This window comes from Rhinoderma darwinii, chromosome 8 (assembly GCF_050947455.1).
Source record: "Rhinoderma darwinii isolate aRhiDar2 chromosome 8, aRhiDar2.hap1, whole genome shotgun sequence".
In the NCBI taxonomy this organism is placed as follows: Eukaryota; Metazoa; Chordata; class Amphibia; order Anura; family Rhinodermatidae; genus Rhinoderma; species Rhinoderma darwinii.
Genome location: NC_134694.1, coordinates 11,328,370 through 11,351,394, shown reverse-complemented (window position 1 = coordinate 11,351,394; position 23,025 = coordinate 11,328,370). Strand labels below are relative to the sequence as shown.

The 23,025-nt window shown below is 41.8% G+C and overlaps 1 protein-coding gene across 3 annotated transcripts in view; it reads left to right on the top strand.

The window, feature by feature from the left end:
* Positions 1–20,311, top strand: part of LOC142659199 (glycosyltransferase family 92 protein R07B7.12-like) — a 59,857-nt gene extending 39,546 nt beyond the window's left edge. The window contains exons 2-3 of one of the 3 annotated variants that reach the window (XM_075835069.1): positions 10,798–10,891; positions 14,940–20,311. In XM_075835069.1, the coding sequence (XP_075691184.1) occupies positions 15,002–16,384 (1,383 nt within the window). In that variant the 5' untranslated portion in view covers positions 10,798–10,891; positions 14,940–15,001 and the 3' untranslated portion in view covers positions 16,385–20,311. Of the gene's footprint in view, positions 1–3,282; positions 3,370–10,797; positions 10,892–14,939 lie in introns of those variants that run through there. The other 2 variants (XM_075835071.1, XM_075835070.1) reach the window with 2 other exon arrangements.
* The last annotated feature ends 2,714 nt before the right edge of the window (positions 20,312–23,025 follow it).

Below are 23,025 nucleotides of genomic sequence, written 5' to 3'. Positions count from 1 at the left end.
GGATTTTTCAACAGATATGCCAATATGTGGTGCCCAGCTTGTGCCGCCATAACAAGACAGCTCTCTAATTATTATGCTGTGTTTCCCGGTTTTAGAATCACCCTACATGTGGCCCTAATCTTTTGCCTGGACATTTGACAGGGCTCAGGAGTGAAAGAGTACCATGCGAAATTGAGGCCTAATTTGGCGATTTACACAGAGTTGGTTCACAATTGCAGAGGCTCAGATAGGAAATAATAAAAGAAACCCCCCAGAAGTGACAATATATGTGGAAGTAAACTGCTGTTTGGGCACGCTGTAGGGCTCAGATCGGTGGGAGCGCCATTTGGCTTTTGGAGCGTGGATTTTGCTTGGTGGTAGTTTTGTTTGGAGTTTTACTTGTGTTTCAGTTTATAATGTGGGGCATATGTGAGTTGGGCAGAGTATATCAGGGGCATAGTCAGGGGGTATAATAATGGGGTAAACAATAAAATAATCCATAGATGTGTGTTACGCTGTGAAGCAATCCTTTGTGCACAGGCCGGTGTCGCACTGATAAACGGTGTCTTTACTTATCCCCCTTTTGGTCCACACTCCGCACCTTTGCAGTTTGGGGAATTGTGCTTGGAAGTGCTCTACTGGTATAATACGGGCACCGTCGCTTCTATCAGATATGTTTGGCCCCCCCTTACTGGTTCCCTAATTTTAGGGCCCCGATAAATTGCCTCTTGAAACAGGCAAAATGTTCCCCTCTGATCTGCACAACTGCATATTTTTTATTTCCTGACTTATGGAAGCCTTAACTAATTTTATTTTTTCATAGACGTAGTGGTATGAGGGCTGTTTTTTTGTGGGACGAGCTGTAGTTATTATTGGTACCATTTTGGGGTACATGTGATTTTTTTTATCACTTTTTATCCTATTTTTTGAGAGGCAAGGTGACCAAAAAACTGCAATTCTGGCACAGTTTTTTTTTTTTTTTTTTTTTTTTTTAATACAGCGTTCTCCATGCGTTATAAATTACATGTTAACTTTAATCTCGGGGTCAGTACGATTCCGGCGATACCTACTTTATAGCAATTTTTTATGTTTTACAACTTTTTGCACAATAAAATTACTTTTGTAAAAAGAATGTATTTTTTCTGTCGCCATGTGAGAACCATAACTTTTTTATTTTTTTGTCGTCGGAGCTGTATGAGGGCTTGTTTTTTTTGAGACGTGCTATAGTTTTCATAGGCACTATTTTTGGATACATGCGACTTTTTCATCACTTCTTATTTCAATTTTTGTAGGGCAAAGTGACCAAAAAACAGAAATTCTGGCATTATTTTTTACGTTTTTTTTTTACGCCGTTCACCGCGTGGTATAAATAACATAATATTTTTATAGTTTAGGCCGTTACGGTCGCGGCGATACCAAATATGTATGGTTTATTTATTTTTTTCAATAATAAAGGACTTGATAACGGAAAAAGGGCGATTGTGTTTTATTTTATTACTTCAAATTTTTATTATATTTTTTACAACTATTTTTCACATTTTTTCTTTCACTTTTTTTTACACTTTACTTTAGTCCCACTAGGGGACTTGAAGGTCCAACTGTAAGATTTTTTTTCCAATACATTGCACTACCTACGTAGTGCAATGTATTAGATCTGTCAGTCATTCACTGACAGCAAGCCGATTAGGCTTCGTCTCCGAGCGGGGCCTGATCGGCTTCCATAATGGCAAACAGGAGGCCATTGTTAGGTCTCCTGGTGTCCTAATAGCAGTCGGCAGTCGTGCGATTGCAGGGCACAGCTGCCAATCTGCTAACAACCACAAAGATGCAGCTATCGCATCCGATCGCTACATCTGAGGGATTAATGGCAGGGATCGGAGCTGGCTCCGGTTCCTGCCGTTACAGGTGGATGTCAGCTGTAACATACAGCTTATATCCACCGCTGATGGCGCCGGCTCATCTCCTGAGCCGGCGCCATCTTGCCGGCAGCTACGGAAGCCTTTCAGGCCCCGCCTCCTGACGGGGCTGGAAGTTTTCCGTGCTAGGCACAGCGGGAGGCCGGTATTAGGCCTCCAGTTGCCATTGCAGCCACCGACACCCCGGCAAATTCATTGCTGGGGTGTCGATGAGCTGCAAACAGCTTAAATGTAGCCATCGCTTTTGACGGCTGCATTTAAGGGGTTAATGGCGGGGATCTAAGCTAACTTCGGTCCCCGCCGTTACAGCAGGATGTCAGCTGTCAGATACAGCTGACATCCGGGGATGATGGCACCGACTCCGCTTCTGAGCCGGTGCCATGCATTTGTCGTAAGTATACGACATTTTGCAGGAAGCACTGGCTTTCCATGTCGTATACTTATGACAAATTTCGGGAAGGGGTTGAAGCGCCTATTAGATTAGGTAAAGATAGGGCAGTTATAAACCTGGTGACAGATCCTCATTAAGCATTAAGGAAATACATTTTTTAATTCCCGGAGGTTGGATTGTGTGACATGTATTGCTGGCCATATAAATGTGTCCGGTGTACAATCTCCTACAAATGTTAATCAGTTATAAAAAGTTAAACTGGGCAATTTTTTTTCATTTGAACATTAATGCGGCCTGTGCTGTAAACTGGGGAATGTTTACCATATTATTTGAGGGGGACAAGACCGGATTTCACATGTCCGATGGGGCACCTTGTGTTTGATCCTGACTGTAACCCAGCACTTGTAGTTGCAAGCACAAGTTCACCTTTCTCTTCGTCACTTCTGATACTAGCACTTTGTTCCACATTACTTGTACATAGCCTTGGCACATCAATGTTGGTACTCGCCAATGCCATCTAAACTCTGCTTCTTTTTTTAATATGGCCTCGTTCACATCTGCATTGGAGGCTCCGTTTGGGGCCTTCCTTTGCAGATCCGGCAGAGATTACCGGAGACAATAGCATACGAATACATTTAGCGTGTACACTGTAAGCTTGCCTGACATACACGTGATGTGAATGAGGCCTTATTGGAAATGCAAATATGACTACTGTCATCCATGCTGACTTCCTTCCTGGCCACATACACAGGTGCACAAACCAAACTGCAAAAAAACAGAAATAGAAAAGTCGAGAAACGACAGGACTTGTTTCTTGGGTCTTGCGGTTATAAAGGTAAAAACTGTTTTGGGAACCGTCGGAACGGTGACATCTCATTTTACTGTAAAGCTGTGTTTACTTAAGTAGTCAGTACACATGCAGAGTGTGACCCCTGTCCCATTAGAGTAGATATGCCCTGCAAACCCAGAGCGTATGAGATATAATACTACAGGCTCTCAATGATTACCCTGCCTGAAAATATGCCCGATGCAAAAGACATACCTCGCAAAATTGTCATTTAGTCCTTTGATTCCCAGCTTCAGGTTAGTAGTGTTCTCCGTCCATCCCTTTATAAAGTAGACCTTGAGCTTGTATGCTGTAACATAGGCTTATAATTGATTTCCATAAGCATGATTTGGATTATGCAGGACGATACTTGTAATTTCCAATAACCTTATTTAATGTGCAAATAATCGGTCTGTATTTTTTGTAGTGAGTGTATTGACCAGTAATATCAGTATGTGTATGTACCATATCTAGGAGAGCTGGTACGCTCTAACATAAGCTTATTTTTATTGACCAATGTAACACATAGCCTGGGGACTATACAGAGCAATAATTTAATGTTATATAATCTTATATTGCCCAGTAATTTCAGTGTATCCGTGCCATATGTGGTAGAGTTGGTATTCTATAACATAAGCAATTTCTTTGACCTAAATAACATATCTTGTGGGTTGTACTGGACATTAAATTCATCTAAGTTTTGGTAAATGTGATCAGTAATTAGAATTGTTCCTAGTATTATCAGTATATATACCACATCTGGTAGAGCTGGTATGCTTTAACATAAGCTTATATTTCACTGTCCTAAGTAACAAAAATCTTTTGGATTGTACAGGACAATAAATTCATCCCCTTTTTGGAAAATGTGTTAAGTTAATGAGCATATTGCACTATAATATCAGTATTTGAATGTATCACCTCTGGTAGAGCTGCTGTGCTCTAACATAAGCTTAGATTTTGTTGACAGGGCATTAAATTCATCCCATTTTTGGTAAATATATTGCCCAGTAATAACATTGATTGTATGTGCCATATCTGGTAAAGCTGGTATGCTCTAACATAAGCTTAGTTAACATGGATCTAAGTATCGCATATCTTTTGGATTGTACAATTCATCACATATATGGTAAGGCTGTATATATCCCACATCTGGCAGTATGCTCTAACATAGGCTCATATTTCATTCACATAAGTATCACATAGGATTTTGGACTTTTCAGGGGAATAGTTGAATCTGATTAATCACATTGTACAATAATATCATGTACCATATCAGCGTTGATGTGTACCAAATCTACTTATTTCCGGTCCGCCAGTGTTCAGGAAGTTGCTGCAAACCATTCATGAGAAACAAAACAGTACATATAATTGGAGGAAGCAGGCGGACAAAGCAAATTGTCAGTAATGGTCAGACACGTCATCTCTTGGCGAGATGATAGAGTTCAAGCCATTGTATGACTCCTGATCTGCGGTAGCTCTCCCACTGCAACCGAGGTGTTGTTCATGTTAGACAAATCCTGTTCATAGATGGAAATACAGCTGTTGCAAGACACAACCTGTTCTGGCAGTCACGTTGCATGACACAAACTGATATTGGAGTTGCATTCTGCAATTGAGTTCATCCATACGGGAGCATTATTCACATGACCTTGGATCTTGTGTGTGGTCTCCTGCCTGAAGTCACAGTGCAGCCTCAGCCTAATCCATATCTCAGCAGCTTTAATATATTTTATACTTTTGCAACAATTTTTTTTATTGCTCCAGGGTGACTTTGCAAATAGTCTAGATTAAAAAAAATATATATATATTCCCATTTTGTGTATACAGCGCCTATGTCGACCTATGTATTTTCATGGGAACTGACTACAAGCAAACCCTGTGTGCATTTTATCTGTAGGTTAGCAAGAAGAGAGGGCATGGGGCCTGGAGTAAGACATGATACAGAAACAGACTACACACAGGGTTTGTTTGTAGTCTGTTACCACGGAGACACATAGGTATCCATATGCGTATACACAACTGTATTTTTATTCAAAACTATTTGCAAGGTTTCTACATTTTTATTTTACGTGCACTGCTTGCAAAAGTATACATACCATCATAAGTAAAAATCACCAATTTCCCAAGATACCTTGTAATAATCTAGCATCCTTGTTAGATGTTCTCCTCCTAATTTTTTTTTGCTATATTCTCCTATTATTTTTTTATTATTACTCAGATCTGTAGAAAAAATGTGTTGGTAGAGGGAAACCGTAATCAAACTCCTGTTGACCGATCTTATTATGACTTTAAAGAGGATCTGACACTAGTTTATTAATTCCCTATCTGCTAACTAATCTAAAAGATGCTAATATGCTGATAACTAGTGTGTGTTTTTTTTTTTCCCAAAAACATTCATTATTTGCAAAGTTATGAGCATTTTTCTAAATATGTTAATGTGGCTATTCTTGCCAAATAGGAGGTGACTCTTTTCCCTCTGAGCGGTGTAATGTTTTCTGTATGACACTGTCCAATCAGCTCATACAGTTCACCTCTTCCCAGCCCAGCAACACAGCATGATCATATAGTATACAACTTCCATTCCCGACTGTGTATTCAACAGGTGATACCTCCGGTTGTTTCACAGCTAGAACTATCTGAAGATTAGAATCTTATCTTTCATATTCCATCAGAACCGCTGTTCTAGGTGGTCCACAGCCAGAGATATGGCTATTTTAAGTGATCCCCCTTCCCTCCAGCCTCAGTCTCTCACACTGTGTGAAGCAGCTTCATGCTGATAGGACAGCGTCAGAGGCTGGGAGGAGGCTCCACCTCAGGAGAATCGCTGCTGTTACCTCCCACTTGTCTAGTATAGCCTAATTTGCACGTTTTGGGACACAATTTTCACCAGCGTTATCAGTAGGGATGTCACGATACCAGAATTTGGAATTTGATACCGATACTTCGTGTAGTATTGCGATTTCGATACCAAAACGATACTTTGCCAACAGTAATAATAAAAAAAAAGTTCTTCCATTTTCTGACATGAGGCACGTGGTGTGATGAATTTAACCTCCATTTGCCTCACATTAATAGTAATTAACCCCATCATGTTTCCCAGTCATAATGGGTTAATGTGTGAGGTACATGATGGGGTTAATTATTATTAATGCGAGGCACATGGAGGTTAAATTCATCATGACACCTCGTGCCCCACAATAAGTGAAAGAAAGCAGTTTTTATTTAATTTTTTTACAGCGCACACATCATAAATGATGCAAAAAAAAATTGTGCATGTTATTACGGCCGCGCCAATACCGAACATGTGTATATTTTATGTATTGAGACTGTTTATTGTAAAAAATGTGTATGTGTATTTTTTTAAATTTAATATTACTTTATTTTTAAACTTTAATGTACTGGCATATATCTATGGGCCAGTACATTAGCCTGTGTATGGATAGTACACAAGCAGTTGTTAGGACGTACCTAAGTATGCCCTAACAACAGGAAATATGGCAAGACAGCCCTGGGGTCCTTCAATGGACCCGGCTGTCTGCCCATATATGGTGTGGCGCGATCCAAAGGGGCATCCCCCCTTCTCATTTACTTCTGAATGCTCCGGTCATCTTTGATCGCAGCATTCAGGAGAGTAGCGGCGGAGATGAGAGGTTTCTCTGATCTCCGCCTTTATAGAGCGGGGCATCGGCTGTGTAATGCAGCCATTGCCCCTCTCCTGACAAGTGCGCGCGCGGTCAGCATGAGGTGATGCGGCCGGCGCTGCACTAATGAGCGGCGGCGCAGGCACTGAGGACACAACATGGGGGTGTTTTGTAGTGCACCCGCCATGTTCTGTCTTCTGTGCCGCCGCTCATTAATGCAGTGCCGGCCGCATCATTCTGACCCCGTGCACTTGTCAGGACTCAGGAGCGGGGCAATGGCTGTAATACACATGTATTACACAGCCGCAGCCCCGCTCTCATATATTCATGTGTTACAATGCTAAGCTGTGTGGCCGTACAGCTAAGTATCGAAATACATGAAATAACAGTATCGAACCGTTTGGGGATGCAGAGTATCGAAACATTATCGAAGTTTCGATGCATCGGGCATCCATAGTTATCAGTGTGACAGCGCCTATTAAATCAGCTAGGAGATTGGGCATTACTAATCTAGTGACAGGGCCTCTTTTAAATATGTTTTTTATTTTCATTAAGATTTTACCCTTCAACTCTGCTGATTAAAGAGACACGTAATAAGCATAACTGATCTATCAACTGCAATTGTTTAATGGTTTTCACGCTAGAATGAAAAATAACCCAAAAATTAAGGCAAAATAGGCAAAGAATAAATTACAATTATACATTGCAAGAATGCTACATTTAATGACTATAATGTAAAGGGGTTATCTCATTAGCGACATCCCATTTCAGAACGAAGCTAGGCATTTCCCCGCAGCAGCCATAGTGTGACATTCAGATGAAGGCTGTCCATATAATACATAGATGCTTTAGTCTACCAGAACGGCTCTCCATTCTGACTAGTAGAGCGTCCTCTGCGGGTTTAATCTAATAGGACATATGGAGAGGGGTTATCTTCATGAGACTACCCCTATTAATCTTATTCAAAGAAGGATAGGTAATGTAGGTGCAGTTAATAATGGGACACAACTAAGGGGGACCCTAATACAGGATATTTCCAAATCTTATATTTCTAGACATTCTCAAAAGGTTCAGATACATGTATTTTATTTGCCTGGTGATGTGGAAGGTTCATATTCTATATTCCTTGTATTTATTTAAGAGTTGGAAGCGTTGTGCCCAATCATAACATAACGATGGCCTTACTCCAAAAACGGAGGGTTTCAAGCTTAAAATAACAACACGGTAGAAAAAAACATCTGATGTGCTCGACTCTTAAGTCTTATCAAAGCATTTACGCCCTCAGGATACATTCCTTCAAACACAAGCCCATACTCGTCTATTGTGTCATGTGGAAACAGTTGTCTGACGACTAAAATACTGAAGTACCAAGATCTACCCATAGAGCCAAGTCTTGCTAAGTGAGACGTTGCTAAAAATTTACTGCCAAAAAATTTCGCTGGAGGGAGAAAATCGGAGCTAGAATCTTAGCTATTTTATACAATGATATTACATTTGATGAGTGGTATTATATGCCATTGTAGCAGTTCACGTTGGTTTTGGTGCTTGGTTTTGAATAATTACTGAATTAAAATTTATTTTGGCTAATTTTTATAAGACGCTGACTTGTCAACTTTTTTACTTCGGTTGAAACAGGTAATCTGGTGAACAGCAGTGGCTGAGCTGTAGGCCACATTGAAGCACTCTTCACACGGCACATTATTTTTTCGGCACTGGCCATGTAGTATGAGTGGAAACATTTGGTTTCACGTTTTTTTGAGGGTTTCCTACAAGCTGAGGAGCAAGGTACATAATAAAAACACCACTTGGTATGTGTTAGAAATGCACTCAGGGTGGTTGTCGCATCCCTTCCACCACATGAAGTTCTCCTGACTTTGTAGACCTGCCTAGGATAGGAGAAAGTAGAAAAAATGTAGGAGGGAACCTCCAGCTCACCTTGGGGCAGGAAATGTTCAATGCCTATTGCGCCAGGATCCTCGTGTCGGCACACGTCGGTAGAGACACAGCAAGACGATGGGTGTGATCCAGCGCAGGAGAAGAATCATTCAAAATTCAGAATTAATTAAAATGGAAACTAGTTCCGATTTTATTGGATATAAAGTAAAAAACAGGGAGAGCTTACTCCCACGGAGGAAAGGTGGATATACGGAGAGAAGATAGGTGTGTGAAGCCTACGCGTTTCAGACGATCTCCTCGTCCTTAGTCATGGCTGAGAATAAATGATTTGACAGTTGGGGTTGGGGCTTATATCCGGTTTAATACAGGTGTGTTAGATTGCGGTTCAGGAGACTAAAGATGGAACGCAAACATGTGACTGGTCCTACATCGAATCGCTTCATCCGTCTAACCCGGGCACATGAGAATCACAGCGCGGAGACCCGCGATGTACTCGTGGTAAGTATGTATATAACCATCCGGTATATTTATTAATGGCGATTGGCTGCGTCAATACTATTTCTAATGTCGGAATAAATTCAACACTTGTTTTATGAAAACGAAATTGTTGGTATGTTTAATTAAAACCGGATATAACCTCTAGATGAAAAACGCCCCACTGGTCAGAAAACAGTTTGGTGAAGAAAAATTGTGTGAATGCACTCTAAGTGCAGAATGTCTAAAAGAGATAAAAAGTGACTGACATTGACGTATATATCTACATGCAGTGAACTGATGTTTGTACACCAAGAAGTATAGTGTACAGAGACGACTTGACAATTGAAGATGTTAGTGTGCTACATACGGTATTGTGAAAATATGGAGTCAAAAGCACAAATGGCTGTGACAACCTTGTACCAACAAACACTGACTAAATAATATGGTAGGACGAATTTCATGGCATTTTTTATCGCATTTTTTATCCTTTTTCTATGGACATCGAATATAAAGCTTTTATAAAAATGTTGAATACGATTCGAAATATTTTAGTGGGTATTGAGAGGAAAGCCTTTTACATATGAAAATGTAATTATAGTTGTATATTTGTCAATTTAGAGGTTTGATATTCGAGGGTAAATTCTACTCTGCTATTAGCTTTATATTTCTTTAAATTAATGAAATATCCATGTTGACGTTGTTGTATAAAGCTGACGTGGAATAGGATATCCCTTCCAGTCATTAATTTTATCCGTATATAGAAAATGAAAAGCAACAGACAACCTTTCATGTGTTTCCCAAGGTGTTTCAAGATTTTGATGTGGTTTCAACAATTCGATAATTATGGACTTCTAATTTCTAATATTATACTCAAACTTTAAGTGTATTGAGATTAGACCGAAAAAACATGTTATAATACTGTATAGAATTGATCTAATAGTAAAACATGAGTTCTTTCCTCAAATTGAGTCCATGAGGATGTCTTGTTTTTAAACGAAAAATCCAAAAAGCTTCCCTGCCCAATGTTTTATGTTTCAAATTTCCTCCCCGTTTCGGTGGATGTACCTTTTCAATAGCATAGCATTTCAGTGAGTCGGTAGACCTATCATGATATTGGATGAAATGTTTGGCTGCATTAGATGTGTTTACAATATTAGGATTCCTAATATAGCTTAGGTGTTCCAAGAATCTCTGTTTGAACTTACGATTGGTGCAGCCTATGTATTTCAAATTACATGAGATACATTCCAACACATAAATCACTGACTCACTGTTGCAATTAATGTAGTTCTTTATAGAAAAGCTGTGAGTATCTGTTGAATCAGAAAAGGTTTTTTTGGGGGAAACATAGGAACAGGTTTTACAGGGATGTGTGCCACATTTGAAAAATCCCCTTTGTTCCAACCACGAGCTTTTATGTGTGTCTGGTCGTAACATTGATGGAGCTACAACATTACCTATAGTGGGAGCTTTGCGGGCAACTATTCTGCAACCTTCTTTTAGGATATTGTCCAAGATTTGGTCCTCCTTAAGGATAGGTAGATGTTTAAGGATGATTTTCTTTATCATTGAGAATTGATTGCTATATTGGAGGATAATAGCTGGTTTATTTGTATCCGATGTTAAATATTTCTTCGTATTATTGAGCATGTCCTCTCTGCTTTTTTTTAGATGTAATCGTGGAAGCTCTTTCGAGTGTCCACTTGGGGTATCCTCTCTTACGTAACCTTTGGGTGAATCTAAGGTTGGCAGCATTAGAATTGAGGTAACTATACAACTATAATTACATTTTCATATGTAAAAGGCTTTCCTCTCAATACCCACTAAAATATTTTGAATCGTATTCAACATTTTTATAAAAGCTTTATATTCGATGTCCATAGAAAAAGGATAAAAAATGCGATAAAAAATGCCATGAAATTCGTCCTACCATATTATTTAGTCAGTGTTTGTTGGTACAAGGTTGTCACAGCCATTTGTGCTTTTGACTCCATATTTTCACAATACCGTATGTAGCACACTAACATCTTCAATTGTCAAGTCGTCTCTGTACACTATACTTCTTGGTGTACAAACATCAGTTCACTGCATGTAGATATATACGTCAATGTCAGTCACTTTTTATCTCTTTTAGACATTCTGCACTTAGAGTGCATTCACACAATTTTTCTTCACCAAACTGTTTTCTGACCAGTGGGGCGTTTTTCATCTAGAGGTTATATCCGGTTTTAATTAAACATACCAACAATTTCGTTTTCATAAAACAAGTGTTGAATTTATTCCGACATTAGAAATAGTATTGACGCAGCCAATCGCCATTAATAAATATACCGGATGGTTATATGCATACTTACCACGAGTACATCGCGGGTCTCCGCGCTGTGATTCTCATGTGCCCGGGTTAGACGGATGAAGCGATTCGATGTAGGACCAGTCACATGTTTGCGTTCCATCTTTAGTCTCCTGAACCGCAATCTAACACACCTGTATTAAACCGGATATAAGCCCCAACCCCAACTGTCCAATCATTTATTCTCAGCCATGACTAAGGACGAGGAGATCGTCTGAAACGCGTAGGCTTCACACACCTATCTTCTCTCCGTATATCCACCTTTCCTCCGTGGGAGTAAGCTCTCCCTGTTTTTTACTTTATATCCAATAAAATCGGAACTAGTTTCCATTTTAATTCATTCCGAATTTTGAATGATTCTTCTCCTGCGCTGGATCACACCCATCGTCTTGCTGTAGGATAGGAGAAACTTAAACGTTGCTCACGGTGCAAAGCATCATGGTTCTAAATTGTGCTACCATGAAACTTAGGAATTTTTTTTGCCTATAGTAGTACATTCACACAAAAATCCCGATTGCTTCTGCATATAAATGTATATTATGCAGAAATTACCTCCCCCCCGCCGTTTTTTGATAACAGAAAAATTATTTTGAGTGACAGAGATGATAATAAATATGACTTCTGCTTCCTGATGTTCTGTAGACTACCTGACATGGTACCTTGAAACCGTAGTAACAGGAAAATTTTGGGTAGCGTAAGGCTAGGTTCACATCAGCGTTGCTCTACGTTCCATCAGGTTTCAGTTTGCCTAGTGACAGTAAGTCTGTGGGATCCATCAAAGCTGTCATGATTAAAACCATGACGCTAATGTGAACAGCGCTTTATCCTATTATCATGGTCAGAACCTTAGACAAGACAATGAACTATATTGTGCCAGATTTTCAGTCTTAAAGGAGTTGTCGACTTTTGGAGAATCCATCTTTCCTCTCCTGATGATAAGCTGATCACAGGGTGCCTCGCTGTTGGGATCCCTAGAGGTCATTAGAAGAATTCCTATAGTACTTCCCAGTCAGTGCAATAAATATTGCACGGTGCCGTCTGAGATAATAATGACAAAGAAGAAAAAAGGATTTTTCGGACAAAACCAGCACACACTGGGTTACAAAAAAATTACATTTTAATAAATTTGGTATAAATATAAAATATTCATACCAAATTTATTAAAACTTTATTATTTTTGTAACCCAGTGCGTGCTGGTTTTGTCCAGAAAATCCTTTTTTATTTTTTCTTCTTTGTCATCCCTATGGATCAGCTGGGATCTGGGGGCAATGCTGGCAGCAAGTGTTCCTCTTCAGTGCCATCACAGGTTATGTTAGGTATTACACTCTTCCAGTTGAAATCAATGATCTGTCCATGTAATGCATGGACCTCTCTGGTCCTCCAGAGCAAGATATTCTCTTTTTAATAGCACTCCACTCTGGCTAAAAGATGAGAATTCAGAATGGAAAACCCCCTCCATTAACCCACAATTTCCTAAGTTCACTGGATAGGGCGTCTGACAGGTTGCATTCTACTGATTGATCCTTTGTCTACTCAGTTTGCTCCGGATGTGTCTAGTCCTTGTTAATAGGGTAGACAAGGTGGGTGGCTGTCTGCCGAACATTCATTCATCCTGTCTATGGCTAGAGGCATACCTGTATGATATAGCTGTAATAAAAAAAAGTTATGTTAGGGTATGTTCACACGCAAACGCAAAATACGTCTGAAAATACGGAGCTGTTTTCAGGCGAAAATAGCTACTGATTTTGAGACGTTTTTGTAGCAACTCGCATTTTTCGCTGCATTTTTTTACGGCTGTTTTTGGAGCTGATTTTCAATGGAGTCAATGAAAAACGCCTCCAAAAACGTCCCAAGAAGTGTCCTGCACTTCTTTTGACGAGCCGTCATTTTATGCGCCGTATTTTGGCAGCGACACGTAAAATAAAGGCCCGTGGGAACAGAACATCGTAAATCCCATTGAAAGCAATGGGCAGATGTTTGTAGGCGTAATGGAGCCGTTTTTTTAGGCGTAATTCGAGGCGTAAACACTGCGTGTGAACATACCCATAGGGCTTATTCAGACGAATATATGTCCGTGCGACGCGCGTGATTTTCACGCGCGTTTCACGGACCTGTACTAGTCTATGGGGCCGTGCAGACAGCTGCGTGATTTTTACGCAGCGTGAGTCCGCTGCAAAAAAGTCACGACATGTCCGTTCTTTGTGCGTATTTCGCGCATCACGCACCCATTGAAGTCAATGGGTGCGTGAAAATCAGGCGCAGCACACGGAAGCACTTCCGTGGGATGAGCGTGATTCGTGCAACAGCTGTGAAAAGGATGAATGAAAACAGAAAAGCACCACGTGCTTTTCTGTTTACAAACATCCAAACGGAGTGTCATAATGATGGCGGCTGCGTGAAAATCACGCAGCCGCGCATCATATGGTGATGACACGCGGAGCTGTTAAGTACCTTTTGCGCGCGCAAAACGCCGCGTTTTTTGCGCTCGCAAAACGCACACGCTTATGTGAATCCGGCCTTATAGTCTAAGCTTGCTGTGTGTTTCATGTTTGACCATAACCTTGACACAGAGTTAAACAACAAAGTCTGAATGGAATTCCTGGGACATTTGAGAACACTTTTAAAAAAACAAAACAAAAACATAATCATTAACTTGTAGGTACGTTCTCATTCAGCCTACTAATAGGCAACTAGACTTCTATTTAATAACTGCAAGAAGATGAAAGTTTTGCATCGTCTAAGATCCATTAGGAAATGTTGTAGGGTAAGGAAGGTTCCCCGATGAAATGCTTTATTTTGAGTCATTTCATAATTGTGTCCACCCACTGAAATAGCAACTTGCATCTTGGAGATCTGCAATATGAAAATAGACTAAGTCTTTAAAGGGGTTGTCCAAGGTTACAAAAACATGGCTGCTTCCAAAAACAGCTCCACACCTGTCCACAGGTTGTGTGTGGAATTGCAGCTCAGCCCCATTCACTTCAATACAGCTAAACTGCAATACCAGACACAAACCTTGGATAGGTGTAGCACTGTTTTCGTCAGAAAGCAGCCATGTTTTTTTTAATCCTGGACAACCCCTTTAAGTAGTTATCAGGTTTAGAAAACCTATTTTCAAGTTATTAGGGAATTCAGTTACATGAACAGGCCATTGATTTTAATGGGTATTGTGTAATGCTTCTCTTCTCCTGTGGTGGCGCTACAGGTAAATCTAACACTTGCTGCTGGGTTCCCCACATATAACAGCCGATCCTTGGAGGTCCCAGCAGCGGGGCACTCTGTGATTGGCTTATCGTCACAAGACCCTTTTGCCAGAAAGTGATTGTCCAAAGCAGAGAACCCCTTTAATCTTCAAATGTACGTGTCTATGATTATTGCACAAATAATTGTGGAATTTGTTACTAGAATAATATATGAATTTTAACACTTACCCTTGTTTTATGTTGTTCTTTTTTTTTGTAGGCTGTATTTCTTCAATGGCAGAAGATAAGAAGCGAAGGTAAAGCGCTGTATCTTGGTCAGGAATGAAGCCATGTGCATCGTTCAAGAAACTCTGCAAAGTCTTTTCTGCCATTTTCACCACATTCACCCTGCTCTACTTGATATACATAATCGTGTTTGTAAAATTTGCTTTTCCTGAGGGTTCTTTCACCATCACTCTTCTCAGATCCACAGTATCAGAAGCGCCAGTATGTAAACTTAATGTAACAGAAGATACCATCTTCAAAGTCAAGAATAGTAAGACCCTTCTTGTATCGGCCTACTTGGACCTTCGTGGTAGCAGGACTGTCCGGATTTTGGGTATAACCTATCGAAATGAACCAGATTATTTGCTGTGTGACTTTTGTCTATTTACCTATAATAACTCAAATTTTGCAGAGCTTCAGGTCCACACTGACCACTTTGGGTTTCCTTATGGCACAACAGATCTTCTCTGCAATGTCCAAGATGACAGAGACCCAAAATACGTATCCCTATACCGAATGGACGACCCTGCCCCAGTATTCTTAAAAATACAAAATACTAATGAACAGGTTAATGATTTAGAGCCTAAATTCCAGTATGACTTTATTATTTGCGTTTCAGCAATGTTCGGGGCCTACAACAATGTCCTCCAGTTTATTCAGTCAATGGAGATGTACCGCATTTTGGGTGCCGAAAAAGTGATCATTTACCACACTGAATCTAGTCCTCATATGAAGAAAATTCTTTCCTACTACACAGAATTAAAATTTGTAGAACTAATTCCTTGGCCCATTACCTCTTTCATAAATGTTTCCAAGGGCTGGCACTACCCAGATCATCCAGGAGATCTCCATTACTTTGGTCAGACCGCGGCTTTGAATGACTGCATTTATCGCAACATGTACAAGAGTAAATATATAGCTCTTAATGACATTGATGAACTGATCATCCCAATAATTCACAAAGACTGGCCAGAAATGTTGAACTCTCTTTATAGTATTGACCCAACCTTGAATGTTTTTATCTTCCAAAACCATGTTTTTCCAACCACTCCCCAAGATAAGACTGACAATTTAACTCCTGAAGAGTGGATCTCTGTCCCAGGACTTAGCATCCTCCGCCATATATACCGGGAACCCAACCTGCCTGATGAAATTAATCCTACAAAGATGATCATTAATCCCAGGAGCATTGTTAAAGTATCGGTCCATGTTCCACTTGAGTTTACAGGAAATCAGTACCAAGTTCCCAGTGACATTGCTAAACTTTGTCATTACCGTGAACCCAAGCAAAAAGACCTAGACAAGGATTTCCTGATTGAAGACAACATTTTGTCAAAATATGAACTAACTTTGGTAGAAAGAGTAAACAGAGTATTAACTGAGGTCAACTACATAAAAAAAAAAACTTCTGTCGGGTGTGAAAATTCTGTTATCTGTTGAGATCCAGAAACTTTCCCATAGGGTCCAATTATTTATCAGCTAATGTCAGGACAGGGACTGAATTGCCTTGAAAAGTGACAACCATTTTTCCAATACATAAAAGGGGTGATCAGTGGAGTTGTAACTTCCTTTTCCATACTATTCATGGCAGGGATAATTCAGCAGGGGGTGACAATGAGCTCAGGAGAAAACTCCTCCCTGAATAGAAAGAATATGAAATATGTGCTTCATCCAGAGGTATGATGGGAGTGAAATTGTGTATGAAAAACGTCTAACTCAGGATCAGGGCCGGCTCTAGGATAGATGGCGCCCTGTGCGAAATAATCTTTCGGTGCCCCACCCCATCATTAAAAAAAAATGCCCCATAAAAAAATTATAATGCCCCTTTCGTGCCCCCATACAGTATAATAATAATATTTAATAATATAATATATTACAACCCCTTCAAGGACACAGTATTTTGTCCTCTAATTATGCCCACATTATTATGCCATCTGTAGTACCCCTACACAGTATAATGTCCACTTAGTGGCCACCACACAGTATAGTTCCCCCTTGTAGATTTTGCCATATAGCCTCCCTGTAGACAGTGCCATAATCCCCCACCTCCTCCTTGTAGATCATGCCTTACAGCCCCCCCACCTCCCCCTTGTAGACAGTGCCATACAGCCCCCCCCCCACCTCCCCCTTGTAGACAGTGCCCCCAAACAAAAACAAAAATTGTACTCACCTAAGCCCCGTTCCCATGACGAACTGAGCTGCTCCATGATGGGATCCTGTAGCCAAGTACAGAGTTTCCCAACCTTTTCGGACTCGAGGCAGGACTGGAAAAATAACATTTCCTCAGGGCCCCCCTACCAAAAATTGTTTTGAGAGACAGAAAACGGCAGAGAACAAGCACTACACTCGTAGGGTATGTTCACACACGTTTTTTGTAAGGCAAAAAAAATCTGCCTCAAAATTCCTTCAGCAACTGACAGCGTTGTTTGACCTTTTTTTTGTGTTTTTTCTTAAGCTGTTGAAGTGAATGCAAAAGACGCAGGAAAAAGAGCTCCAAACGTGCGCTGCAGGTATTTTCTTCCTCCTATTAATTTGAGGTCAGAGGCGGAAACCACTTGAAGACCATCAGCCCCCCACTCACAGTAAAATGACCATCAGCCCCCCACTCACAGTAAAATAACCATCAGCCCCCCACTCACAGTAAAATGACCATCCGCCCACCACTCACAGTAAAATGACCATCAGCCCCCCACTCACAGTAAAATAACCATCAGCCCCCCACTCACAGTAAAATGACCATCAGCCCACCACTCACAGTAAAATGACCATCAGCCCACCACTCACAGATTCCCCCTGTAGGTAGCACCACACAGCCCCTTGTAGGTAGCGTGACACAGTCACTTGTGGGTAGCACCACACAGCCCCCTTGTAGGTAGCGCCACACAGCCCCCTTGTAGATAGCGCCACACAGCCCCCTTGTAGATAGCGCCACACAGCCCCCTTGTAGATAGCGCCACACAGCCCCCTTGTAGATAGCGCCACACCGCACCTTGTAGAGTGCGCCACACAGCCCCCTGTAGGGAGTACCACACAGCCCCCTGTTAGGGAGAGCCCCAGAAAAAAACCCTGGTAGGGAGTGCCGCACAAACCCCTGGTAGGGAGTGCCACACAGCACCCTGGTTGGTAGTGCCCCACAGCCCCCTGGTTGGTAGTGCCACACTGCCAACAGCCCCCTTGTAGGTAGTGCAAGGACTACAAAATTACACTGATAGATGGCGGGCAATAGACATTCAAAAAAGGACAACTGTGCAGGAGCGCACAAAATACCCAGTTTTCCCAGCTACCAAATAAATGTGTCGAGCTAAAGGATTAATCCTTTTAGCTAGATTAAATAAAAGTTATATCTTAGTTTATTTCCACACATTTATTTGATAGCTGGAAAGCTGGGTATTTTGTGTGCTCCTGCACAGTTGTCCTTTTTGTAGGTAGTGCTACACAGCCCCCTTGTAGATAGCAACCCCCCCCCCTTCCAGTATAGATAGCGCTACTGTAGCTCCCTGACGCTGTGACCGTCGATTCCACTCCAGGAGAAGCTCCCGTCGTCTGTGTCCATGACGTCATTGACTTCTCCTGGAGTGGAATCCACGGTCATAGCGTCTGCAACGCTGTGACCGGGGATTCCGCTTCAGGAGTTTCCCTTGATGTCACTGTCCATATATGGACAGAGACATCAAGCAGTGCTCCAGGAGCGGAGTGCCCGGCCACATGGGGATTACGTTCCTTCAGGGAGCTAAAGTGGCGCTAGTAGATAGCAGAGCAGGAAGATACCTCCCTGCTCTGCTATATTGCCATCGCTATTGCTATAGCAGCCGCAGCAGCTGCTAGCGGCACCACCAGCCTCATGCCCGGTGTCGCCGCTAGCAGCCGCTATGGCTGCTACAGCGGTAGCGACGGACACTAAGTGAAGAAGCGCCCGGGCGGAAAGGCGACTGCCTAAGGCCAGCCCTGGGTGCAGTTAGCGAGTGGCACCTAACCCGCTGGTAGTTGCAACGGCGCGGGGATACACACACCCGCTGGTGCCCCTCTTGCAGTGTGGCGGCTGGCGCCCTGTGCGACCGCACTGGCCGAACGTATCTAAGGCCGGCCATGCTCAGGATAGAAATTCACATGCCACCAAAATGTGATCGGCAGGGTGTCTGACCTATGTGATCCCTGACGATCGTTAGAGCGAGGTGGCAGTTGCTCTATGAAAGCACCTTGTCACTGTCCCTTGTTGGGTCCGGTTGACTTTCTTCAGAGGCCGCATGGTTGGCCACTGAATATAATGGGCCCGATCACGCGGCCTCCAAAAAGCCAGAGATAACGGAGAGAGTACATTTTTTTCTCTTTTGCACTGAGAAGACAGGATTTTATTCTACGCCGTCTGTACAGCAAGGATGAACTGTAGATATTGATTATTTAATAACCCGTTTCACAAGGGAAAAGCCTCCTAATGCATTTACTAAGTGCTGCCTAAGCAAACACAGACCGATATAGATATAGATTCCCCAGCTCTTCCAGTGATAGTGTAGGACCTACAAGAGATTTTATTGATCCTGGACTGGATTTTTTTTATGATGACTTGAGATTTTTTGAGATCATGATACCAAAAATATATATTTTTTTTACCAAAGATTCCAAGCAGTGTGACAAATGAACTAGTTAATGTAAGAAGATGATTTTATTACTGTACTTTAGTAGATATCACAATGGGAACTTTCCCCCGAGAATTTTCCATTCTATCTACATTTGCAAGAATGTCTGCGGTTTGTGTAAGGTTTTGCACACAGCAATAGCTATAGTATTATTTTAAATATATATATTATATTTTATTCCAGCAAGACTAAAATGATAGGCCATGGGTGAGAAGAGTTTTTCTGTCTGGGTCCCCATGACAAGACTTCCTGCATTTGTGCTCTGGAAACTTAACCAACCGTATGTAACTTTCTTACCTGTTCTATGAAATGTAACGGTTTGTTATTGGTTGCTGGGAGGGCCAGTGTTTCTCTGCCTGAGCACAGGGACAGGAAGTGTTGTCACAGGAAGTTCTTCTCACAGAAAACCTGTAGCTTTAACGTCTTAAAACTTGACACAGTAATAATGTTTTTAATACATGTTTTTAAGATATTTCATTTTAGAACAAAACTTGAATGTTTGGAAACTAATTTTGAAAATCTTAAAGTGATATACGTAACGTGTGGACTAGCTGATCAAGTGGCAGACCAGAGGGGCTGAAGGTAATCTGCCTCTGGCCGTGACCCCCTAGTCTCTTGAGTTCTGACGACTCAGTCCACCCTTCACTATGAAGATTAAGATGGGGTGTGCAGTTTTTTGTTCTCAGGTTGAACGCGTTTTAATGCATAGAATAATAAAGCTAATAATATTGAATTTGTCCGCACGCATTTTTCAAGGGACTCCACAGTATCTCAAGTTTCTCAAATTCTCATTGGAAATATTTTCATGATAAATTCCGGTACAGATATGGTCAAGCTTACCCTTGAAAATCACACATTGGTGCTAAGGTACCACCTCCACCTTTTTCCCTATTATGACCGCACTAAATTTAGAAGCTGTACTCAAGAGGTCTGGGTAGCTGAGATCTATGGTCCTGTATGTCAAGAACATCCAACTAAAAAGGTAACTTTATTTGTTTGAGTGTCTGAAGAACTGGCATGATGCGAGCAAGGTGGTCACCAGTGGTCTAGCATGAAAAAAGATATGAAGATGCTGGAAATTAGAAGGATTACAGGGAAGACATCTTGCTTGTTACAAAGAATCCATTCAATGTACTATAATGCATGGCACACGGGTGACCTCGTATTCTAAGCTAACCACAAATACATTTATTAAACCCCAAAAGTGTCCACGTACCCATAACGTCGTATTATTAGGTTGCAAGTAATATCAAGTGCTTGACCTTTGTGTACATGTTAAGTTACTAGACAGCTTGTGGTTTATAATGAATACCGTGGTGCTGGGGACGTTAAGAAACCATTAAGGGAAATATGTCTCCAGGTCTTACTACTTTAAATTGGGAAATCTTTAAGATAATGAAGCTTAGGCTGGATTCACACTAGAGTCTATGGAGGGATGCGTGAAGCGTGAAAAAATAGGGCATGTCCTATTTTCTCATGGACCCTTCACACGGTCCATTGCAACCACGGCCGTGTGAACGGCCACATTGAATTATAAAGGTGCGTGACGGCCGTTTAACACGTTTGTGTGAATAAGGCCTAAAGCAGTAACTACAATTGGATCCAACTGCTTATCAAGGAGCACAAACCCCAATGTGCAAATGTGGTACAACCTGTTGGAAGAAGTTCCTGCTTCTGATGTCTAGGTCTCCCGTAGAGGTGGTACTGCCCTAAGGGGTCTGGTTAAATAAGATGCCTGCTGTGCTGCCTGTCTTCATTGAATTAATTATAACATTCTTTCAAAGAAAAAAAAAAACAGATAGTGGGCAGCTCAATAACCAACTTCCAAAAGGTAAGGGTGTTCAGTGCACTGGTTGGTAATTTTTCCCTCAAAAACCACAAAGACACAATTCTTGCTGCCTGCAACCACCACTAGGGGGAGCTCACTTTATACAAATCTATACATCTAGTATTAAACTATGAAGGGAAGCCGCATAAAACTTAATGGAGTGAGCACTCACGTGTCTGCTTGTCATGTCCATGGCCATGGGCCGTCAGGCTCACTCACCTCCTGACGGCCGCAGCCATGGGTCTGCGAGCACTGGCCCCACTCTCCTCAGGAGACGCCAGCGCTCACTTCCGCTTACCTTGGCTGGGTCCCATGAGTACCCTGGACTATAAGAAGGGCCCAGCCCCTTCCTCCCATGCCTGAGAGTTGTTGTCGTACCCGAAGTTTGTCTAGCGAATGGTCTTCTAGTGTTTTCCAGTTCCCAGTGTTCCCCGTTCCTGTATCCTGTGCTATCCTGGTCAAGTGCCGTGCTGAGCTGTAGTCGCGCTGTGCTGTATTCCACGCCTGTCCTGCTACACCACGCCTGACGTCTGCCTAAGTCCCAGCCGAGCCTGTCATTGCTACTGTCCGAGCTGCCACAGGTACACTATACGAACTATAGACTGTGACCTGCGCACTGTTGGCCAGCTGCCATACCGTCAAGGCGGTACGGCCCAGTGGGTCCACGCACCCAACCTGACAATGCTGCAGGCAGGGCATGATGAGAGTTGTAGTTTTGCATCATCTGGAAAGTCACACTTTGGAGACAATTTCTTTAGAATGACTCATTTGCAGCGTTCTCATTGTAATGTGCTTGATGTCACATGCAGCCTCCTGCCTTGGTTCAAGAACGTCAGCCAATCAGAGGATCGCTGTAATATTTCCTATGAATGGTTCTATGAGAAATGCCATGGTTTGCCATTGTGTGGAGTGTGCGTGGAGTGTCTGTGTGTGAGTATTTACACTCAGTTTAGATGTATAAATGCTTGATCATATATTAATCATACCTGTGACCCCTGTTGAACCAATGGTGCAGCGAGTGGCGATCTGTCCCTTTAAAGGCATGGTGTCGCCCCAAAAACATGTTTTTTTTTTAAAATTTAAACATTTAGTGTGTGGGTGATTAAACATTGTTCAAATTTTTTTTATTTTTTTCGCGAGTCAGGAAATATTATAAATTTTTTCAAATTTATAATACTACCCATTTTTGGTCACTAGATGGAGCTGTTTGGAGCTAGTTCCCAAAATTGCAGCATTGCAACATTGGGTTAAAAGCTCTCGCTCTAGTGAGCTCTCAGCATCCCCCCCTCCTTTATCCTGGCTAGTGCCGGGATAAACGAGGGGTTGGAAAGGTTTAACCTCCTACACTGTGTGTCGCCATTTTTTGAGGTAACCCACAGTGTAGTAGGTTTACATACAGTAGTAAACACACACAAACACTAACATACATTGAAATCGCTTACCTGCTCCTGCCGCCGCGGCTCCCTCCGGCCCGTCCGCTCCCTTTGCTGCCGCTGTTCCATGTGCACTTGTCCGGAAGCCGCGACCGGAAGTAGTAATATTACTGTCCAGCCGCGACTTCCGGTCCACAGGAAAATGGCGCCGGACGGCGCCAATTTCGAATAGGACTGTGTGGGAGC